Source organism: Rhinichthys klamathensis, unplaced genomic scaffold (assembly GCF_029890125.1).
Source record: "Rhinichthys klamathensis goyatoka isolate OS25496 unplaced genomic scaffold, OSU_Roscu_1.1 h1tg000575l_1, whole genome shotgun sequence".
Lineage (NCBI taxonomy): Eukaryota > Metazoa > Chordata > Actinopteri > Cypriniformes > Leuciscidae > Rhinichthys > Rhinichthys klamathensis.
The window spans coordinates 218794-241155 of record NW_026607039.1 but is presented as its reverse complement, the minus strand read 5'-3'; the positions used below and the strand labels follow the sequence as shown (position 1 = coordinate 241155).

The window sequence follows — 22362 nt, the reverse complement described above, 5'->3', positions numbered from 1 at the left end:
ATATATATATATATATTAGTGCTGGGCAACAATTAATAGCGATAAATCCGAAATAAAAGTTTGTGTTTACATAATATATGTGTGTGTACTGTGTATTAATTATTTTGTATAATTTTCTTATCAGGCCGATAACGATAATATTAAAAATAAATAAATATATATATATCGTCCAATACCGATATGGTGGCCGAAATATTGTGCATCCCTACATAATTTACTAGAATTCTGACAAAATATTAATTGCTGCAGTCTATTTATATTTATATTATTGTTAGTATTACATTTTTTATTTTTTTATTTTTTATAATTGTATTGTGTGATTTATTTTTAGATAAATGTACTTCAAATGATTACGTTTTTTTTCTCAATAAGTATAAATTATGATATTTTGTAAAGAGAAAACAGTAGCCGTTTCAAAGCTAGATGTGTAAAAGGTGAAGGTAAATATAAGTAAAAAATAAAAAATATAAATATTTTTTTTTTTTGTAGATTTTTTTAATTTTATTTTTTTACTGTTTTAATGAATGATTCAATGACTCACTCATAAAGACTTCACTTGTTTCATTACTGGATGAATCAATGTTTTTAAATTAATCTCTTGAATTAATGATTCAATGACAAATATTTTGTTAATTTTTTACAGTTTACGTTTTACAGTCACTTGTCGCCGCCTACTGGTGTAACGATGTAATGAATCAATCTTTATTTGAAGCGTAAAGGTGATTTATACTCTATTTTGATCACTATCGTAGACATCAGTGTTTATATCCGAACTATAAACTTTTATACCACTACTTCTGTGATATGAATATTTGTAACAGATATAATGATACTTGAAAAGACTCGTCATCTATACATGACGACTGCTCTCTCTGGGTCAGAACGCAGATCTGAATGTGATGATTGTGCTCGTCAAACGCTTGATAAACATCGAGTCAAATCGTTGTCATTTAGGAATAAGATTGCATTGGTTTTTACTGTATTTAAAAAATTTTTTTTAAAGACATAGCTATCCAGTTTTTTTGTAAACATCATTAAAAAGCATCTCTAGTTGTATTGTTGTTTGTTTCATCATGCTGGCTCGGTCATAAAGCCTGTAAGTGTTTTAAAGTGAATTAAAGTCATGGACGTGTCTCACATTAGGCTATATCATTCACATTGTGTGAATCTGTTGGTTGAAGCAGACTATTTTGTGGCGTGTTGCAACCTTAAAATGACCTAAAACTTAATCGCAATTCATTATTTATTCGGCAAATAACGTTTCCATCATCAGCTTTTAAGCCGTATATCGATCAAGATAAAATCCGATGAGACCAAACGTATTTCATTTGAGTCGATATTCATGAAATTCAATCGAATTTTACTGTTTCCATAAGGCATTTTTCATTCGATATCACTTAATTCGGATAAAAACGTGTGGATGGAAACATAGCTTATGATAATGTGGATGTTTGTACAGCTTTATTGGTTTCTTCAGATTTTGATAAAAACCATGGGGCATTTTAAATCCTTATAATACCTTCAACATGGCATAAGTGTTTAACTTATCCTAAATACTCTAGAATTCGTGTTTTACATTCTCTCAAGGGTCGTAAGTGTGGCTGCAGTCAGTCTGTTTACCTGAAATATTACTATAGACTTCAGCATTTATTAATGCTCTTCTGTTTAAAGCTGCATGAAACACTTGTGCTACTGTTTTTATTTATTAATATTATGCACTTGCATTTGTTTATACACACTCATTGTTCAAATACTGTCCCATACTGCTGATTACCACAGAAAAAATAACAGCAACAGTGTGTAAAAACGAGCATAAATCGTGTTGACAGGATTGCACTTTCAATGCTGGTTTATTTGGGGTGAGATGTTGTGGTTAAAAATATGTAATTTGAGACATATTTTCTGTTATTGTGTGCTTTTCCCATTTTTATTCGTTTTTTTTTAGATATCTAGTATTTTAACATAAAGTTAAATTAAATGAAAATGAGAAATGTTGCCTCTATGGAGTTTTCTCAATGTATTTTTGGCATTCTTGCACGTATTGTATAAAAGTTACCGAATTTTATGTTTTTAAACATTTTTAACTTGTTTTGAACCCAGAATATTCTTTTAGATGGGTGCATATTTTAGGGCTGCGAACCGATTAATCGCATCCAAAATAAAAGTTTTTGTTTACAAATGTGTGTGTACTGTGTATAATTATTTTGTATGTATAAATACACACACATGCATGTATATATTTAAGAAATATTTGCATGTATATACAGTATAGCCTATATATTTTTATATAATTTATATTATATATAAATATAAATATTTTATATATAAATAACACATTTTTCTTAAATATATACATGCATGTGTGTGTATTTATATATACAAAATAATTATACACAGTACACACGCATATGTTATGTAAACACACACTTTTATTTTGGATGCGATTAGACCCATCTATCTAGACCTATATTTAGACCTATCTTACAGTGTTTTTTGTGTTTGACACCTTGTCTCTCGGCAGGCGATCATCAACAGCATGATCAGCCCCAACATGACGTTCACTAAGACGTCTCAGAAGTTCGGTCAGTGGGCCGACAGCAGAGCCAACACGGTCTACGGCCTCGGATTCGCCACGGAGAATCAGCTGCATCAGGTGTGGACATCAGGACAATAATGTCTGCTTTAATGGCCTGTTCACAGATGATGCATTGTCCCTGGTAGACCTGAAACATGCTCTGTGCAAGTCCATGAATGTAAACACTTGAGATAAGATTAAAAAAACAACATAATGCAGTTTTACACAGACATGTTTGCAAGTACTTGCATCACCTCTTCTATAATACTGCATTGTGTGGGTTTTTTTGTTGCAGTTTGCCGAGCGTTTTAAGGAGGTGAGGGAAGCTGCACGCATGGCCAGAGAGAAATCACAGGACAAGATGGAGCTGAGCTCCGCCGCTCTCAGTATCGCAGCTCCTCAGGTGTGACATCAGCTCTTTTGTGTGCAATATGTGCATAAACAGCTGAAAAAAGCACACAGACTTAAACAGAAGTAATCCTAAATTCAAAATTCTACTTTCTACACTTTAGCAGCCGCATAGCAACGCCCTGGCAACCACCCAACATTCTAGCAACCTGGCAATGCATTGAAGCCACTCCTTAGCAACCACATAGCAGCAACCTAAGAACCACTTGCAACACTATAGCAGCTGCATAGCAACGCCTTGGCAACTGCCTACCATTTTAGCAACCTGTCAACGCACTGAAGCCACCCCTTAGCAACCACATAGCAACATTCTGATTCCTAACAACACTTCAGCAACTGCATAGCAACGCCCTGGCAAACACCCAACATTCTTAAAGCCTGGCAATGCATTGAAGCCACTCCATAGCAACCACATAGCAACATTCTAACAACCACTCACAACACTTCAGTGGCTGCATAGCAACGCCCTGGCAACCACCCAACATTCTTATAACCTTGCAATACATTGGAACCACTCCTTAGCAACCACATATCAACATCCTAACAACCATTCACAACACTTCAGCAGCTGCATAGCAACGCCCTGGCAACCACCCAACATTCTTACAGCCTGGAAATGCATTGAAGCCACTCCTCAGCAACCACATAGCAACATCTTAACAAACACTTGAGCAGCTGCATAGCAACGCCCTAGCACCAACCCAACATTCTAACAGCCTGGCAATGCATTGAAGCCACTCCTCAGCAACCACATAGCAACATCTTAACAACCCCTCACAAACACTTCAGCAGCTGCATAGCAACGCCCTAGCAACCACCCAACATTCTAACAGCCTGGCAATGCATTGAAGCCACTCCTCAGCAACCACATAGCAACATCTTAATAACCACTCACAATACTTCAGCGGCTTCATAGCAACACCCTGGCAACCACCCAACATTCTTATAGCCTTGCAATACATTGGAACCACTCTTTAGCAACCACATATCAACATCCTAACAACCATTCACAACACTTCAGCAGCTGCATAGCAACACCCTGGCAACCACCCAACATTCTTACAGCCTGGAAATGCATTGAAGCCACTCCATAGCAACCACATAGCAACATCTTAACAACCACTCTCAACCACTTCAGCAGCTGCATAGCAACGCCCTAGCAACCACCCAACATTCTAACAGCCTGGCAGTGCATTGAAGCCACTCCCCAGCAACCACATAGCGACATCTTAACAACCACTCACAACACTTCAGCAGCTGCATAGCAACGCCCTGGCAACCACCCAACATTCTTACAGCCTGGCAATGCCTTGAGCCCATTCCTTAGCAACCACATAGCAACATCTTAACAACCACTCACAACACTTCAGCAGCTGCATAGCAACCCCCTGGCAACTGCGCAGAACACCCTAGTTTTGCACTGGCAAACATGATTTATTTTCACACAGTTTCTGCTTTGTTTCTCAGAGATATTTTGTGTCTGTGGTAAACTAAGAGTTACTGTAATCCTAGACCCACCTCACGAGAGAGAGAGAAAGAGAAAGAGCGCAGGATGAGCTGGGTCATTCGTCTCACTGGGAAGTGAGAGGAGAACTAGGACAGTGATAAAATTATCCGGAGCTGTCCTGCGCACTCTCTGCCAGCGTCTGTCTTCTCGAATGATGCTCTTCTTTTCAGGTCAACAGGCTGTTGAAGTGACGCAGACCTCTCGACCGCCCGTTTGTTCTGATATTCACACTGATTTCTGCACGATGTGCTTCAGTTTCGCTTCTGTCAGCTTCCGTTCTCATTGTGTCGAATCTAAGAGGACAAGATCATTCCTCAGCACCGGAATGCGATTGTCAGTCATGTTTTATAGTGTTAAACATGGTTACATTCACACACAGTTTGGTTATAAACCAGAGTGACATCTGCAACCTAGAACCAATCAAGATTCACGTCTAATACTAGCAATGAAATAAGAATTCTATGACTAAATTAAAAGATTGAATCTTTAAAATGTGTACTAAAATTTTAATTAAAATACACACACACACACATAAAAGTTTGTTTATATAATATATATTTATATGTTAGATGTGATTAATCGTTTTGACAGCACTAATTATATATTTCTGACTTAAATATTGACTTTATCAAGTTTTTATCAAATTTTTGGATCACTGAATCACTGAGATACTCTTATAGAATCATACCATAAAATAAGGTAGTTTATTTTTATATGTTCTGTTTTCATTTTAATTTTGAACTTCAAATAATTTTGTGTGTTTTGTCATTTTTATTAGTTGTCTATTTAAAAAAAACTGTCTATTAATATTTATTTCAGTTTTAGTTATTTTTAGTGTTTTTAGTACATTCAGAGTCAATTGTTGCATTGGCAACTAGCTGAAATAAAATAAGTTTAAGTTTCTTTTATAGATTTTGTATAATTTCACTATGAGGTTTATATTTTAATGGTTTTAGTTTAAGTTAACTATAATAACCCTGAAGCCGGTCGATATATTTCATTTAAAAGGATTTATTTCACATGAACGCATTGCTTTAATTTAAACTGTGTTTTTGACAGCTAAAACAAATTGATATCATTTAAAAATGAAAATATTTTTATATGCAAATATGTATTTATTTGAAATAAATTGGATAATATATTTTCAAGTGCTACAATGGCCTCCAACCACTACAAAATACTGACTTCAGTTCAATATTTTGATCTAGGTTTTAATGAATTTGAATGGCGCTAAATGTTTCTGACACCAAAAGTGTGTGAAATGTGATTTCTTCTTCCCCTCCCCATGATAAATGATGTAAATGCCTGTATGTTTTATCGTTTTCTCTCATGCTTTCGATCCGGACGCTGTCAGTTCTCTCAGGTGAGTTTGACATCGGCTCACGGCACACGTCAGCATTAGCACAGATGTTTGCACAGGGGTTCAGGGATATTAGCAGACGCTGTTGATGTGGTAAAGGGGGTTTGTGCTTTATCACGTTATAACACACACATCACGTGTCCCATGAGCTCCACAATCAGTGACTCCCACGGTGAACCCTGTAGCATCATCTGCACTGCAGAAGAAGAAATCAGGTCATTTTTACATGTGACAGAGAGGGATGCTTTTTCCTTTCACCATAAAATAGTTAAATTTCATAGTTGCGCTTCTGCTCATTAATAGTGAATTTGCTCACTTTTCTATAATAAGGCTGAGAATGACTTTTTCCTGGATTTCATTCGAAAAAGTTTGTGCTGTTGAGCTGCATGTTGCTGTTATCATGATTCAAGATTACGAGACAGGAATTTAACAACAAAAAATGTACAAAAAAAATTTGATTTTACTATTTTAAAGTGACGTATTGTACTTACAACTACATGTACTTACTATAGAGTTACGCTTAGGGTTTGGTTCAGGGTTAGTTATTTGTAGTTATACATAATTTACTGTTATAATAGTAAGTGCATGTAACTACGTCAACTTAAAATTAAGTGTTACCAAAAAATATAATCCAAAATAATGATGTGCACAGATAAATCATTTATAATAAATACTGCAATATTCCATGAAAAATAAGAATTGTCTGTTTTGATTTCATGGTGACTTTAATGGTGACTTTTTTACAGTCTTGAAAAGTACCAAAAGATATATATATATATAACTACACTGAACAAAATTATAAACGCAACACTTTTGTTTTTGCCCCCTTTGAGCTGAATTTAAACTTTTCTATGTACACAAAAGGCCTATTTCTCTCAAATATTGTTCACAAATCTGTCTAAATCTGTGTTAGTGAGCACTTCTCCTTTGCCGAGATAATCCATCCACATCACAGGTGTGGCATATCAAGATGCGGATTAGACCGCATGATTATTGCACAGGTGTGCCTTAGGGCTGTCCACAATAAAAGGCCACTCTAAAATGTGCAGTTTTACTGTATTGGGGGGGTCCGAAAAAAAAAAAAAATAGGTTGTTGATTGTGGCCTGTGAAATGTTGGTCCACTCCTCTTCAATGGCTGTGCGAAGTTGCTGGAAATTGGCAGGAACTGGAACACGCTGTCGTATACGCCGATCCAGAGCATCCCGAACATGCTCAATGGGTGACATGTCCGGTGAGTGTGCTGGTCATGCAAGAACTGGGATGTTTTCAGCTTCCAGGAATTGTGTACAGATCCTTGCAACATGGGGCTGTGCATTATCCTGCTGCTCGTGGATGAATGGCACAACAATAGGCCTCAGGATCTCGTCACGTATCTCTGTGCATTCAAAATGGCATCAATAAAATGCACCAGTGTTCGTTGTCCATAACATACGCCTGCCCATACCATAACCCCACCGCCACCATGGGTCACTCGATCCGCAACTGCTCACCCACACGACGCCATACACGCTGTCTGCCATCTGCCCTGTACAGTGAAAACCTAGCCTGGTTAAAACCAGACCATTCTCAGTTGTAACTGAGTTATGGTCTGGCAAAGCGTCATAGACAAATCATTTCCAGAGGGGCGTCACCAACGGACGTCGCGGATAGACCTAAACCCAATCAGAGCGATGAAGGAGATGACGTATGCAGAGTGGCGGGAGAAACCTCTCCGAGTGTTGTTCTTTGCTCGGTTTTTAACAAAAAGGAAACATTCAAATCGCTTAAAACAGGCGCGATAGCTGATTCGAACGAGTGATGTTCGACGGCGGCATCCATCTTTGTAATGTAGGCTACAAAATCTGCTTCAAAATCCCAGCGCTGTCGTCATCGTGTAAAGCCCGCCCCAACGTTTCTGATTGGTGCCTCGATTTCGGCGGATTGGAAATGGGCTTGAATGAGCTCTTTGCCAGACTAACTTTCAGAGCAAATCTAAATTTGCCGGAAGTTGTCTGGGTTTTCCCAGGCTAGTGAAAACCGGGATTCATCCGTGAAGAGAACACCTCTCCAAAGTGCCAGACACCATCGAATGTGAGCATTTACGCACTCAAGTCGGTTACGACGACGAACTGCAGTCAGGTCGAGACGAGCATGCAGATGAGCTTCCCTGAGACGGTTTCTGACAGTTTGTGCAGAAATTGTTTGGTTATGCAAACCGATTGTTGCAGCAGCTGTCCGGACGGCTGGTCTCAGGCGATCTTGGAGGGGAAGAAACTGGATGTGGAGGTCTTGGGCTGGTGTGGTTACACGTGGTCTTCGGTTGTGAGGCCGGTTGGATGTACTGCCAAGTTCTCTGAAACGCCTTTGGAGATGGCTTATGGTAGAGAAATGAACATTCAATTCACGGGCAACAGCTCTGGTGGACATTCCTACAGTCAGCATGAATGAATGTGTTTGGGATGCTCTGGATCGGCGTATACGACAGCGTGTTCCAGGTCCTGCCAATATCCAACAACTTCGCACAGCCATTGAAGAGGAGTGGACCAACGTTTAACAGGCCACAATCAACAACCTATTTTTTTTTTTTTTTTTGGACCCCCCCAATACAGTAAAACTGCACATTTTAGAGTGGCCTTTTATTGTGGACAGCCCTAAGGCACACCTGTGCAATAATCATGCGGTCTAATCCGCATCTTGATATGCCACACCTGTGAGGTGGATGGATTATCTCGGCAAAGGAGAAGTGCTCACTAACACAGATTTAGACAGATTCGTGAACAACATTTGAGAGAAATAGGCCTTTTGTGTACATAGAAAAAGTCTTAGATCTTTGAGTTCAGCTCATGAAAAATAGGGCCAAAAACAAAAGTGTTGCATTTATAATTTTATTCAGTGTGTATATATATATATATATATATATATATATATATATATATATATAAAATTAATTATTTATGTACAAGTAAAAAGTAATAAGAGTTATTTGTCACTTACAGTATCTATGTGTATGTGTGTGTGTGTATATATACACACATACACAATAAGTGATTTATACATTTCAAATTTTATTACATTATTGACTTGTTGTCAATGTATCACTCAGTTATGTTGCCTTGTTCAGTTTTGTGACTTCTTATTATCATATTATAGTGTATTATTACAATTCTAATATAGCGATATTGGTATCCTGTGACATATTTTGTTCATAATATACCAACATGATAAAAAACATTAGAAAAAAAATGTACAGTGTCACATGCAAAAAAACATTCACGTCTATAGAATAATGGGATTAAGTTCAATATCAAAAGTAATTCATAGGGACACGCAGCGATATATGATAATCAATTTTTAGTTTTTACTAATAATGTAATAAGTTATGTTTAACTCAGTTGTCTGTGTTTAAAGGATTAACTTTGAAGCCTGTCAGTGTGAGTCAGACAGACGCTGAGCTGTCGGTGTGTGTCTGGATTCATGTGATAATAGTTTTTGTGTGTGTGTGTGTGGTAGGACCTGTCTGATGAGCTGCAGTCTCCTCCAGTGATGTGTGTGAACGGGCCGGACGACAAGCTTTTCAGGAGTCAGAGCGCTGATATTACTCTGTCCTCGGAGAAGGAGCGCATTAAAAAGATGCTCTCAGAGGGGTAAGGCTTCAGCTAATGTAGCGCATTCTCTGGCTATCCACGTTTGTGGAGAAGTAATCGAGAAGAAAGTGTGTAACATCCAATTATCACACTAATGGGCCTTTGAAAGAGCCCATAAAATGCCTCTAAATCCATTTTTCTTGAACTATTACAGGCCTCTTTACCATATGAGTTAGTAGTAATAACAATCATTCTGATCACCATAGTAAGCACTTATAGCACACGTGTATTATGGCGCTGGATTTCGCACAGGAGATGTATCGACATTTCGGCAACCAAAATAATATTTTTCACCCTTTTGGAAGGCCGAAATCATTAAACCCAAGCAATGACGTTTAGTTAGCGTTTCTCCGATGGTACGTTTTGACTCCATGTCTGTCAGTGGCTGTGTTTCCATCCAAAGTTGTGAATTTAACTTGGAATGTTGCATAAAACATTTCTGAATAAAAGTAGCGTTTCCACTCACTTCACATGTTCAAGAGAACAAAATCGACACTTCCTGGGAAATTGGCGCTAAATATCTGTAGTAAAAATTATTTTCTGCAATCGGGGAAGAGAAACTGTGACTCTTTTTTCCTACATGATAAATGACTCCCATAAACATTGATGTTCTCTTCTGCGTACGGATGCTGGTGTTTGTGAACGCAGTCGTGTGAGACGCTTCTGGAGGGAATTAAACCAAATCATTCTGATGGCAGACTTCGGTTCAAGTGTTTCAGAACAAATGAGATGCTCAAATGTCCGCTGGCGTCACGAAAACGGCACTGAGACTTGGGTTATGATCCAAATGCAGTTTTATTTGGGATATTCAAAATCATAATCCATGTAACATGCAGAGGATCAAAACCAAGGCAAACGATGACAGACTCCAAGACACAAATCCAGGGAAACGGAGAAAAACAAGACCATAAATCATGACCTGGGAAACGAGAGAGCGCTCAGAAATGCAGTGTGACACTAGCAAGACTTCGCAAAGAGTGCGAGAAAACACATGTGCTGCGTCCCAATTCGCCTACTTATACTACTCCCTAAAAGTATGTACTCTTTTTGTGAAGAAAAAGTACATACTTTTGAGTGTGTAGCAAAAAAGTAAGAAAATCTTTGGGACATACTACTTCGTCATCTTTAACGGACAGCTATGTCGCGTGCATCCTATCACCCTAAACTGCCCTGTCAATCATCTCGTCACCCTAAACTGCCCTGTCAATCATCTCGTCACCGTAAACTGCCCTGTCAATCTCCCTGTCACAGTAAACTGCCCTGTCAATCATCCTGTCACCGTAAACTGCCCTGTCAATCATTCTGTCACCGTAAACTGCCCTGTCTATCATCCTGTCACCGTAAACTGCCGTCAATCATCCTGTCACCGTAAACTGCCCTGTCAATCATCTCGTCACCGTAAACTGCCCTGTCAAATATCTCGTCACCGTAAACTGCCCTGTCAATCATCCTGTCACTGTAAACTGCCCTGTCAATCATCCTGTCACCTTAAACTGCCCTGTCAATCATCTCGTCACCGTAAACTGCCCTGTCAATCATCTCGTCACCGTAAACTGCCCTGTCAATCATCTCGTCACCGTAAACTGCCCTGTCAATCATCTTATCACCGTAAACTGCCCTGTCAATCATCCTGTCACCGTAAACTGCCCTGTCAATCATCCTGTCACCGTAAACTGCCCTGTCAATCATCCTGTCACCGTAAACTGCCCTGTCAATCATCTCGTCACCGTAAACTGCCCTGTCAATCATCCTGTCAAGGTAAACAATCATCTCGTCACCGTAAATTGCCCTGTCAATCATCTTATCACCGTAAACTGCCCTGTCAATCATCCTGTCACCGTAAACTGCCCTGTCAATCATCTCGTCACCGTAAACTGCCCTGTCAATCATCTTATCACCGTAAACTGCCCTGTCAATCATATCGTCACAGTTAAAATCCTCCATTCTATCTAATATAATTTCTTACCATTTCGGAGAGAAATGTTGGATATGTAGTTTTTAAAAAAAAAAAAACTTTTCACTCGTGTTTGTTGTTCTAACTGAATCCTCGTCTAACGCGCGACGGGTTGTGGGCAATATCAGCCGTTAGCGTGTTCACGGATCTGCACTTCGGATTCTGACCGTAAATAGTAGACCATCCGGGTCTCTTTGGGACACTCATTTCAACATACTACGATTTGGGACGTACTAATTCTATTTTTGAATATTATTTAGGACGGGAAGTATGCGAATTGGGACGCAGCACATAAATCATGACCAGGGAAAACGAGAGAGCGCTCAGAAACGCTAGCAAGACTTCGCAAAGAGTGCGAGAAAACACAAGGTTTATACACTCACCGGCCACTTTATTAGGTACCCCATGCTAGTAACGGGTTGGACCCCCTTTTGCCTTCAGAACTGCCTCAATTCTTCGTGGCATAGATTCAACAAGGTGCTGGAAGCATTCCTCAGGGAGTTTGGTCCATATTGACATGATGGCATCACACAGTTGCCGCAGATTTGTCGGCTGCACATCCATGATGCGAATCTCCCGTTCCACCACATCCCAAAGATGCTCTATTGGGTTGAGATCTGGTGACTGTGGAGGCCAGTTTAGTACAGTGAACTCATTGTCATGTTCAAGAAACCAATTTGAAATGATTAGAGCTTTGTGACATGGTGGAAGTAGCCATCAGAGGATGGGTACATGGTGGCCATAAAGGGTCAGAAACAATGCTCAGGTAGGCCGTGGCATTTAAACGATGCCCAATTGGCACTAAGGGGCCTAAAGTGTGCCAGGAAAACATCCCCCACACCATTACACCACCACCACCAGCCTGCACAGTGGTAACAAGGCATGATGGTTCCATGTTCTCATTCTGTTTACGCCAAATTCTGACTCTAACATCTGAATGTCTCAACAGAAATCGAGACTCATCAGACCAGGCAACATTTTTCCAGTCTTCAACTGTTCAATTTTGGTGAGCTCTTGCAAATTGTAGCCTCTTTTTCCTATTTGTAGTGGAGATGAGTGGTACCCGGTGGAGTCTTCTGCTGTTGTAGCCCATCCGCCTCAAGGTTGTGCGTGTTGTGGCTTCACAAATGCTTTGCTGCATACCTCGGTTGTAACGAGTGGTTATTTCAGTCACTGTTGCCCTTCTATCAGCTCGAACCAGTCTGGCCATTCTCCTCTGACCTCTGGCATCAACAAGGCATTTCCGCCCACAGAACTGCCGCTCACTGGATGTTTTTTCTTTTTCGGACCATTCTCTGTAAACCCTAGAGATGGTTGTGCGTGAAAATCCCAGTAGATTAGCAGTTTCTGAAATACTCAGACCAGCCCTTCTGGCACCAACAATCATGCCACGTTCAAAGTCACTCAAATCAACTTTCTTCCCCATACTGATGCTCGGTTTGAACTGCAGGAGATTGTCTTGACCATGTCTACATGCCTAAATGCACTGAGTTGCCGCCATGTGATTGGCTGCTTAGAAATTAAGTGTTAACGAGCAGTTGGACAGGTGTACCTAATAAAGTGGCCGGTGAGTGTATACAAAGATATTAACAAGCTAATGACACACAGGAGGATGTAATCACACGATAATGAGTCCAAGCAGAGGTTTATGGGAAATGTAGTTCATGATGGAATGGCAAATGACTACGGTATTACACGTCATCATGAGGTTTTTTTTTGTTGCACATACTAGAGGAATTCATTCATTTTCCATCATATTTTATGCGCATGTCTTCTTATCGGATGAAAGCGAGACCGAGTACGCAAGTTTTTTTGAATTTATGCATATCTTGGCATTACAATATCCCAAAATTCACATATAAACATTGGATGGAAACATAGCAATGTGTAAAACTACCGCAGGTAAGCATGTCAGGACGCTAGGAATATCGATTTCTCGTTTTTAAGCAATCTTCATTTTGATAAACCGAGATCTTATGTTGTGCTGTTTTCAGTCTCGATGCATGAACAAAACTTCACTTTATATTGTAACACAGAAAGATTGCCAGTATTACAGCTTGTGGAAAGTGTGTCACGTAACATTACATTCACCTCAGGAAAGCCATTCATTGTCCATAAACTCGTTAGTCAGCTAGAAGAAGAAAAACATTTTAATAAAACTATATGCAGTATATTACATATTCATTATATTTTTACTTAACCTGTTGTCTTCATTATTTTATGTATATTGAAATGAATCTGTCATGAAAACAAGTTTTACTACAGCCACCGTTTAAATGTTTTAATGTTAACAACGAATTAGAGTAGAAACATGTCATTGTGAAGTTGATATAAAACTGAATTAAGTGCAATTTAAATGCAAATTATATACAGTATAATTACCCAACTATAATTGCGAGAGAAGGCAAAATCATTGAAATATGTTTTATATTATATATCATATTTTTTCCCATCACCATGTCCCGTTAGGGACTTTACTTTCCTGCACATCCCTAATTACTTGTTTATTAAATAAACTTTACTTTCGGTTACTTTCAGTTTTTGGCTAAATGGAAACTTTATTTTTAAACAGAAACATGACCTTATGAAATTAATCATTTAGAAAACGTAAACATCTAGTTTTTGTTTCCAGTGTCAATTTGGTATTTTTCTATCGTGAAGCAACACATTCAGGGGTCTTACATCGGGAGAGACTCTGTCCTGATCTGCCATGAGTCTGATGAGTGTGATGAGTGTTACTAATCAGACTAAACACACACACAAACTCACACGCATGCACACGCACGCACACGCACACACACACACACACACACACACACACACACACACACACACACACACACACACACAGACTCACTCACTCGCTCACACACACACACACACACACACACACACACACACACACACACACACACACACACACACTGACACTCTTTTCTATCAGGGTTGCTCACTCACTCACTCACTCTCTCACACACACACACAGACAGACTCACACACACAGACACACTCACTCGCGCTCACACACACATACTCAACCACACTGACGCTCTTTTCTATCAGGGTTGCTCACTCACTCTCTCACACACACACACACACACACACACACTCACTCAAACTCACTCACACACACACACACAGACAGACTCACACACACACACAGACTCGCACACACACACTGACACTCTTTTCTATCAGGGTTGCTCACTCATTCACTCTCTCTCTCTCACTCTCTCACACACACACACACACACTGACGCTCTTTACTATCAGGGTTGCTATGAAGAGCGTCTGAATACTTCTTCCTGTAAAAGTAACCGGTCCAGAACGTTTGCCTGGGCGGCTCCACCTTCACAAGAGCCTTTAACACTTTAGCCTTTGACACTTTTCCTGCACAAAGCATTGCAGGATTTCCTGCGGTCTGATACAATGATCCATTAGAGATGCTGTTCTGAAAACTGTAGCAATTTATATGCATTTTTGACATTTTATGTCAGCCAAAATATGAAAACAACGCTATATACCTGGACGTTTTTACTGTTTCTGTTTTTTCCTCTGGGAAAGCACATTATTTATGTTTTCATAGTGATAATTGTGAATTTAATGAAGCAATGTGATGCATTTAATGGTCTTGGTTCAGACAAACATTTCTTTAGTTTTGCTCAATCGCCTTTATTTATTATCACTTTAAACTGATCAGTTTAAATATTTTAGTTTTTTCTTTTATATTTATTATATATTTTATTTTATTTTATATTTGTGTTCCAAATAATAATAAAGTTTTAGAAACACTTGCACAGTTAACTGTGTTAGTTAACATCAACTAACTATGAACAATACTTGTATAGCATTTATTAATCTTATTCAAAGCCTGTGAACTAACATGACAAAAAAAATTATTAAATGCTTATTGTTAGTTTGTTTACTAATGCATTAACAGCGTAATGTTTTAAAATGCTTAACTTGAAAAAAACTAAAACAGTGATATTAAAATATATGCATACTATAAACAGGCGAGCAGATAAACACAAAATACGAATGCAACACATTTTCTTTATAATAGTTTTCAATGGAGAAAACGCTTAATGAGAAACTGCATGTTGCATTTATATTCTGTGTTCATCTGGAATATTAAACATACATAAATGCAGTGAATTTTTACATGCTAGGATTATCTGATTGGTGTAATGCTAATTAATAAAATTACCATTTTATACATTGCATGCTTACTTTGATGCATAGAGCATTTAAGCTTTAATAATCTTTATCTAAATCATATTAAATTATGGCCTGGTTTCACAGACGGGGCTTAGATTAAGTCAGAATTAGACCTTAGTTCAATTAGGACATGACAAACATGTCTTAGAAAAACACATTACTGGTGTGCACCTTGAGATAAAACAATGGCACTGACTTATTTTAAGATGTGCTTTCAGTTTAAACAGCTCAAACATGCATTTTAGTCTGAGACTATCTTAAAGGAGTAGTTCAATTCAGAATTAAAATTTCCTGATAGTTTACTCTCCCTCACGTCATCCAAGATGTTCATGTCTTTCTTTCTTCAGACTCGTTTTTGAGGAAAACATTCCAGGGTTTTTCTCTATATAGTGACTTCAATGGGGTCCAACGGGTCGAAGGTCCAAATGTGAGTTTCAGTGCAGCTTCAAAGTCTCGACACGATCCAGCCGAGGAATAAGAGTCTTATCTAGACAAATTTTATAAAAAAAAAATAAACATTTATATACTTTTTAACCACAAATGCTGGTCTTGCACTAGCTGTGATGCGACACAATTACGTGATCAGGTTGAAAGGTCAAGCATGACGTAGGCGTAAGAACAGACCTAGTGTTTAAAAAGAGAAGACTAAGTCAAACGCCCTTTACAAACAAAACAAATAAATAAAAGGTAAAACAACAATGTCGGATGATTTTAACGTTTTTCGCCCGTTTTGAACCAGAACACAAACGTGACCTTTCAACGTGATCACGTAATGTGTGGCGCATCATAGCTAGTGCAAGACCAGCATTTGTGGTTAAAAAGTATATACATTTTTATTTTTTTATAAAATTTGTCCACATTAGACTCTTTTTCCTCGTCTGGGATCGTTTCGAGACTTTGAAGTTGCACTGAAACTCACATTAAGAGTCTTATCTAGACAAATTTTATAAAAAAAATATATTTATATACTTTTTAACCACAAATACTGGTCTTGCACTAGCTGTGATGCGACACAAATTACATGATCAGGTTGAAAGGTCAAGCGTGACGTAGGCGTAAGAACAGACCTCGTGTTTAAAAAGCGAAGACTAAGTCAAACGCCCTTTACAAACAAAACAAATAAATAAAAGGTAAAACAACAATGTCGGACGATTTTGACGTTTTTCGCCCTTTTTGAACCAGAACACAAACGTGACCTTTCAACGTGATCACGTAATTGTGGCGCATCACAGCTAGTGCAAGACCAGCATTTGTGGTTAAAAAGTATATAAATGTGTATTTTTTTTATAAAATGAGCGATGGTTTGTCTAGATAAGACTCTTATTCCTCGGCTGGATCTTGTCGAGACTTTGAAGCTGCACTGAAACTCACATTTGGACTTTCGACCCGTTGGACCCCATTGAAGTCACTATATAGAGAAAAATCCTGAAATGTTTTCATCACAAAAACTTAATTTCTTTTCCACTGAATAAAGAAAGACATGAACATCTTGGATGACGTGGGGATGAGTAAATTATCAGGAAATTTTAATTCTGAAGTGAACTAATCCTTTAAGCCTTGTCTGTGAAACCTAGGGCAAGTAATAAGGAAAATAAAGACTGCTGGTATTTAGTCCCTGTTACTCTTGCTCATTTTAGGATTACAACCAGGGCTTGACATTAACTTTTTTGCTCACCAGACACTTTGGCTAGTGGTTTAACAAAAGTTACTAGCCACTTCACTGGCCACAATTTGGACACCGATACCATAGGGGAATAATACCATATAGATATCTTTTAATAGTATAATTTGGCAGCCGGTATATTAGGCTGCTGTCACTTTAAGACCTGACGCTTGGACCCATTATACTGTTTTATATAGCCAATATACTTGTCTTTATGTGCACGCACTTTAAAGCTGCCGTTGGCAACATTTTTTTTATCATATTCAGTGAAATCGACACTATAATCCGACAGAACAACATAAATAAAGTGGTTTTAGAAAAAAACCCGAGCTTCTAACTCCACCTGGAGCGTGTTATTTGTTTTGCAAAAATCCACCGCTCGCGGATCATCGGGTCCAATCTGCACAGGGGGTGTGAGATCTGACTGTCAATCACAGATCGGGCACACGCCACCCCTCGCGCACGTTACAATCACATGCACACGCCTGAAGTTCGCGCAGTAATGAAGAGGGATGGCGGAACACTAACAAATCAAGTAAGCTCATTTAGAGTATAAATGACGTTAGCAATTGCAATCTATCGGTAGATTAGCCAGGGCAGCATACCTCCAAATACTCCATGGTGTTGATTAGGGGTGTGACGAGACGCTTATCTCACGAGACGAGATGAGACACGAGATTGGGTTCACGAGAACGAGACGAGACGAGATTTTTGCACAATTTTTCAGAAATCCTCAATGACAAAATTCATGACTGGAAAAATAGTATACAGTTGCATTTTGGGCTGGCAAGACCTTTGGTCAATGGAAGAGAGTAGGATCAGTTTCCTTGTTAGGTCAACATATGATGTTCTCCCATCACCGCAGAACCTAAACCTCTGGGTAGGAGAGGATCCCTCTTGTCCTTTGTGTTCATCACCTGCCACATTAAGGCACATTTTGACAGGATGTAAGGTGGCTCTAAGCCAAGGTCGGTTTACTTGGCGCCATGACCAAGTACTGCGATGTTTGGCTTTAGCATTAGAAGGCAAGCGTAACATGACCAATAAGTTGCCACCTGTGCTAGCAAAACATTACACGCAGAAGACAATATTCCTCCGCCCAGGCGAGCAACCACCAAGAAAAGGTGTTAACAACAATTCTCGCCCAGGACAACTGGAAGCTGCTAGGGACTGGAAGATGCTGGCTGATCTTGACCAACGGCTTATTTTTCCACCTGAGATTGCCACCACTAACCTACGACCAGATATTGTTTTGTGGTCTGGATCAGCACGCATTGTTCAACTGATAGAGTAAACAGTGCCATGGGAGGATGCGGTAGATGAGGCATATGAGAGGAAGAAACTGCGGTATGCTCATCTGGCCACTGAAGCAGAACAGCGAGGATGGAGAGTCCAGGTTTATCCAGTGGAAGTGGGTTGTCGAGGTTTTGTGGCACACTCTACAACCCGGTTCCTCAGAGACGTCGGATTCAGTGGCCAAGAGTTGCGTCGCACAGTAAAGAACTTATCTGAAGCAGCAGAAAGGAGCAGCAACTGGCTGTGGTTGAGACGGAAAGATTCTAGCTGGCTGTGTACAGGCCGCCACGCTACGGTTTCGTAGAGTTCTTGAAAACTTGAAGAGTCTGTTGGTTTGTTTGTATACGTTCCTGTGGATATTGCGTGAATGACGGGTGGTTGGGTAGATATTGTGTTTTGCGGTAGGTGGTATGCCATACGGAACCGTTGTCCACTGAAACTGCATATTAACGCACCAGTGGGGCTCGACAGCCTTAGTCAAACGGGTTGGCGCGTATGGTTGGGTGGCGGAGAGATTGTGATATTGTGGTTAGGTCTCAGCAGCAGGAGGGATGTAGAGGTCAGTAAGCTGGGCTGAGTTGAGTGGGGGACGGAGGGGGGTGACTCTGGGACGCCAGAGTCACTGTCGAGCCCTCTTGAGGTGTCGTGGGCTAGTCGACGAAACACTGAGGACGGAAGGTGCCCACTTGAAGACCCTAGAGATGTCCCCTACTCGGTTCAATCCAGACGGTTGTCGTGCTGGTCCTGTAGTTGCAGCCGTCGCGTGCGCTAACGCGCCAAGTACACTGCTGCCGTTAACGCTGGACAGAAGGGGAGTCACACTACCTTATGGAAAGAAGCGTAAATGGATGGAGAAGCATAGTTTACTGTAAAGCTACGTCTTAGTTTTGCTTATCTTGGCGAAAGCCGAGTACAAATCAGCATGAAGTTTTAACATCTACTCTCGTGTAATGGAAATCATGCAATGTTTAACTAATAATCTTATAAAGTAGACCTGAAATGACATGCATTATGAGTATGAATTATCAAATGCATTGAAAGAAAACAAAATACAAGCACTGTAAAAGGTTTTTATTGACTGGCTTTTCTCTGTATGATTTCACATTAGTCTCTTCAGAGTTCAGCCCTTACTGTACATTTAAGAGCTTTCAGAACTTCTGATTGAGGCTGTGTGTCTAACTGAACTCCTTGAAGTCTTATTAAGCGCAAACAATAAGTGCAAGTGCAACCATAATCAAAGTTAGCACACAGACTCTTTATAATTGTTTTCAAATTGCTGTTTTATTTTGCACCGGCAGTTATAGGGTTAATGGAGTTCGGAAAAGGCCGGGTAGAGAGAAACGAGGCTGGTGTGTTTGTCTCTACAGTTGTTCTTGCGTTCCGATTATAAGTTCAGAAACAGAGCCTCCCTTGTCTGTTGTCCTTAAGACATTACAGTACTCTCTCGATATATTCGCAGTGCAAACTGAGACCATAGCCGCAAATAAACAGTCCAGAGATGGGTATTAGGAGACGGACTATTGTATGTTTGCGGCCTAATTTGTGCGCAATGCACATCAGGGAGCTTGTGTTTTACTTTCACTTTCGTGATCGCGCGTACTCTGTGTATAGGGAGCAGCTGTGCTGAGCGTGCATTTTACAATAAGACATATTGGACGTTAAATCAGACGTTAGTCTATGTTGCGCAACGAATCCTCCGCCATCATCACGCGATCTTTGATTCGTGCTGCACTGATTGCAAAGGCAACTCGTGCTGGATGAGCAGACTTTTACATTATTTTATAATGTTTTTTTGTTTTTTTTATAAAAACAGCAAAACAATAGTTTAGGCGAATGTGAGTGTAGCGGTGGAATATTCTATGGTAATCTCACCCTCACGCTCAGTCATGGCGATATCGCGAGACAGCTTTTCACTCGACGAGAAATCTCGTCATGTTTTAGTCTCGCGAGATTTTGTCACACCCCTAGTGTTGATGGATGCTGATGAGACGGGCGCGTTTACAGAAAATCTGGTGCACACGCACTGACGAGCACGAACTCGGTGGGAGGGTATTCGTTGATAGTGGGGGAGGGGCATGAGAGTTGTAAAAATTTTGCCTAAGTCGACTCAATCTGCCAGACTTTATCGACTGCAGCTTTAAGTGTGAGCACAAAATCTGCGGGAATGAGTTTCAGATAGTGCACTATCGAAAAATCAATATTACTGCCAACACTAGATTGCACTTAGTTTATTATTTCAGATGCCTTTTGAAAAGACTACAATTGAAAAATGTATATTATATAAAATTCAACCCTCCAAAGTGGCTAGTAGGAGTGACTGCGTTACACGCCAACTCTGAAATACACCCGCATTTGACGGGTTGGCGGGTGTTAATGTCAAGCCCTGGTTACAACTAAAAGTCAACATGACATCAGGGTTAAAATGGTCAGACACACTGAATGTTTTGAGCGTTTCTCTTACAGGTCAATCTGTGAGATGAACCTGGAGGCAGAGCTCTTCACCTTACAGGACAGTAACTCGAAACTAGTGGCGGCGCTTCATGAGGCAAACGCCAACGTGGAGCAGTGGAAGAAACAGCTGGCGGCGTATCAGGACGAGACCGAGAGATTACGCGACCAGGTGAAAATATAGAGTATGAGATGCTTTGAATGTAAAGGGTTGAAAGTGCAAGAGAAACAAGTCAAAACATTTTATTTAAGTCCCCCTGTGGTGAAAATCCAGCTTTTAATGTTGTTTATGTGTCTATATGGTGTTTTTAATACGCTTTAAGACACACCATGTGTAAGTTCATAAGTCGACAGCATTGCTGAGTATTTTCTGCTTAAAACTGCAGTGAACCAAAGACAGTCTCAAAAACACGGTTTGAAATCGCTGGTGTTTCTGACGTCACAAACGACCTTGTAACCAACAGTGATGGGAATAACGGCGTTATAAATAAACGGCGTTACTAACGGCGTTATCTTTTTCAGTAACGAGTAATCAAACGAATTACTGTTTCCCCCGTTACAACGCAGTTACCGTTACTGACAAAAAAATGTGGCGTTACTATAATTGAACTCACTGAAGCGGCTTTCATCCGAGTAGGCTCTCTCTCCGCCATAGGACCTGCAAAGTTTTTTTCTCTGGTGTGTGTGTGTGTGTGTTTATGAGGCGCCGGAGTGGACAAAAGCGAAGCGATTGGCGCGAGCGCGCTCAATGCGCGAGAGAGACCGAGGGCCCTATTTTAACGATCTGAAACGCAAGTGTCAAAGCGCAAAGCGCAAGTAACTTTGTGGGCGGATCCCGGCGCTGTTGCTATTTTCCCGGCGGGATAAATGCCTCTTGCGCCTGGCGCAAATCTAAAAGAGGTTGGCCTGAAGTAGCTTCATTATTCATAGGTGTGGTTTGGGCGTAACGTGGAATAAACCAATCAGAGCGTCATCTCACATTCCCTTTAAGAGCAGGTGCGCATGTTGCATGGCGGATTGCTATTATAACGGCGGATTTACCAGGCGCGCGTCAGCAGCGGTTCACAGCCGAGGAGACCGACGTTCTTGTCAGGACCGTGAAAGACAGAGAAGTGACGTTGTATTGCGTGTTTTGCGTGCACCTGTAAACTATGGCATAAACCCTCATGCAGTAACACCCTCAGACGGCACTGTTTATTGACTGTCTGAAGTAGGCTAGAATGCATGCAGAAATAACAAGAAATTCAACGTTCAAATCAGACTTATCTATCTATTTATCTCTCTATCTCTCTATCTATCATCTATCTAT

General features: G+C 40.0%; 1 protein-coding gene across 1 annotated transcript in view; it reads left to right on the top strand.

Moving 5' to 3' along the window:
- Positions 1-22362, top strand: part of LOC130075337 (homer protein homolog 3) — a 56873-nt gene that overhangs the window by 18523 nt on the left and 15988 nt on the right. The window contains exons 4-7 of the mRNA XM_056239945.1: positions 2522-2653; positions 2871-2978; positions 9341-9474; positions 21069-21225. Coding sequence (XP_056095920.1) covers positions 2522-2653; positions 2871-2978; positions 9341-9474; positions 21069-21225 — 531 coding nt within the window. The remainder of the gene's footprint in view (positions 1-2521; positions 2654-2870; positions 2979-9340; positions 9475-21068; positions 21226-22362) is intronic.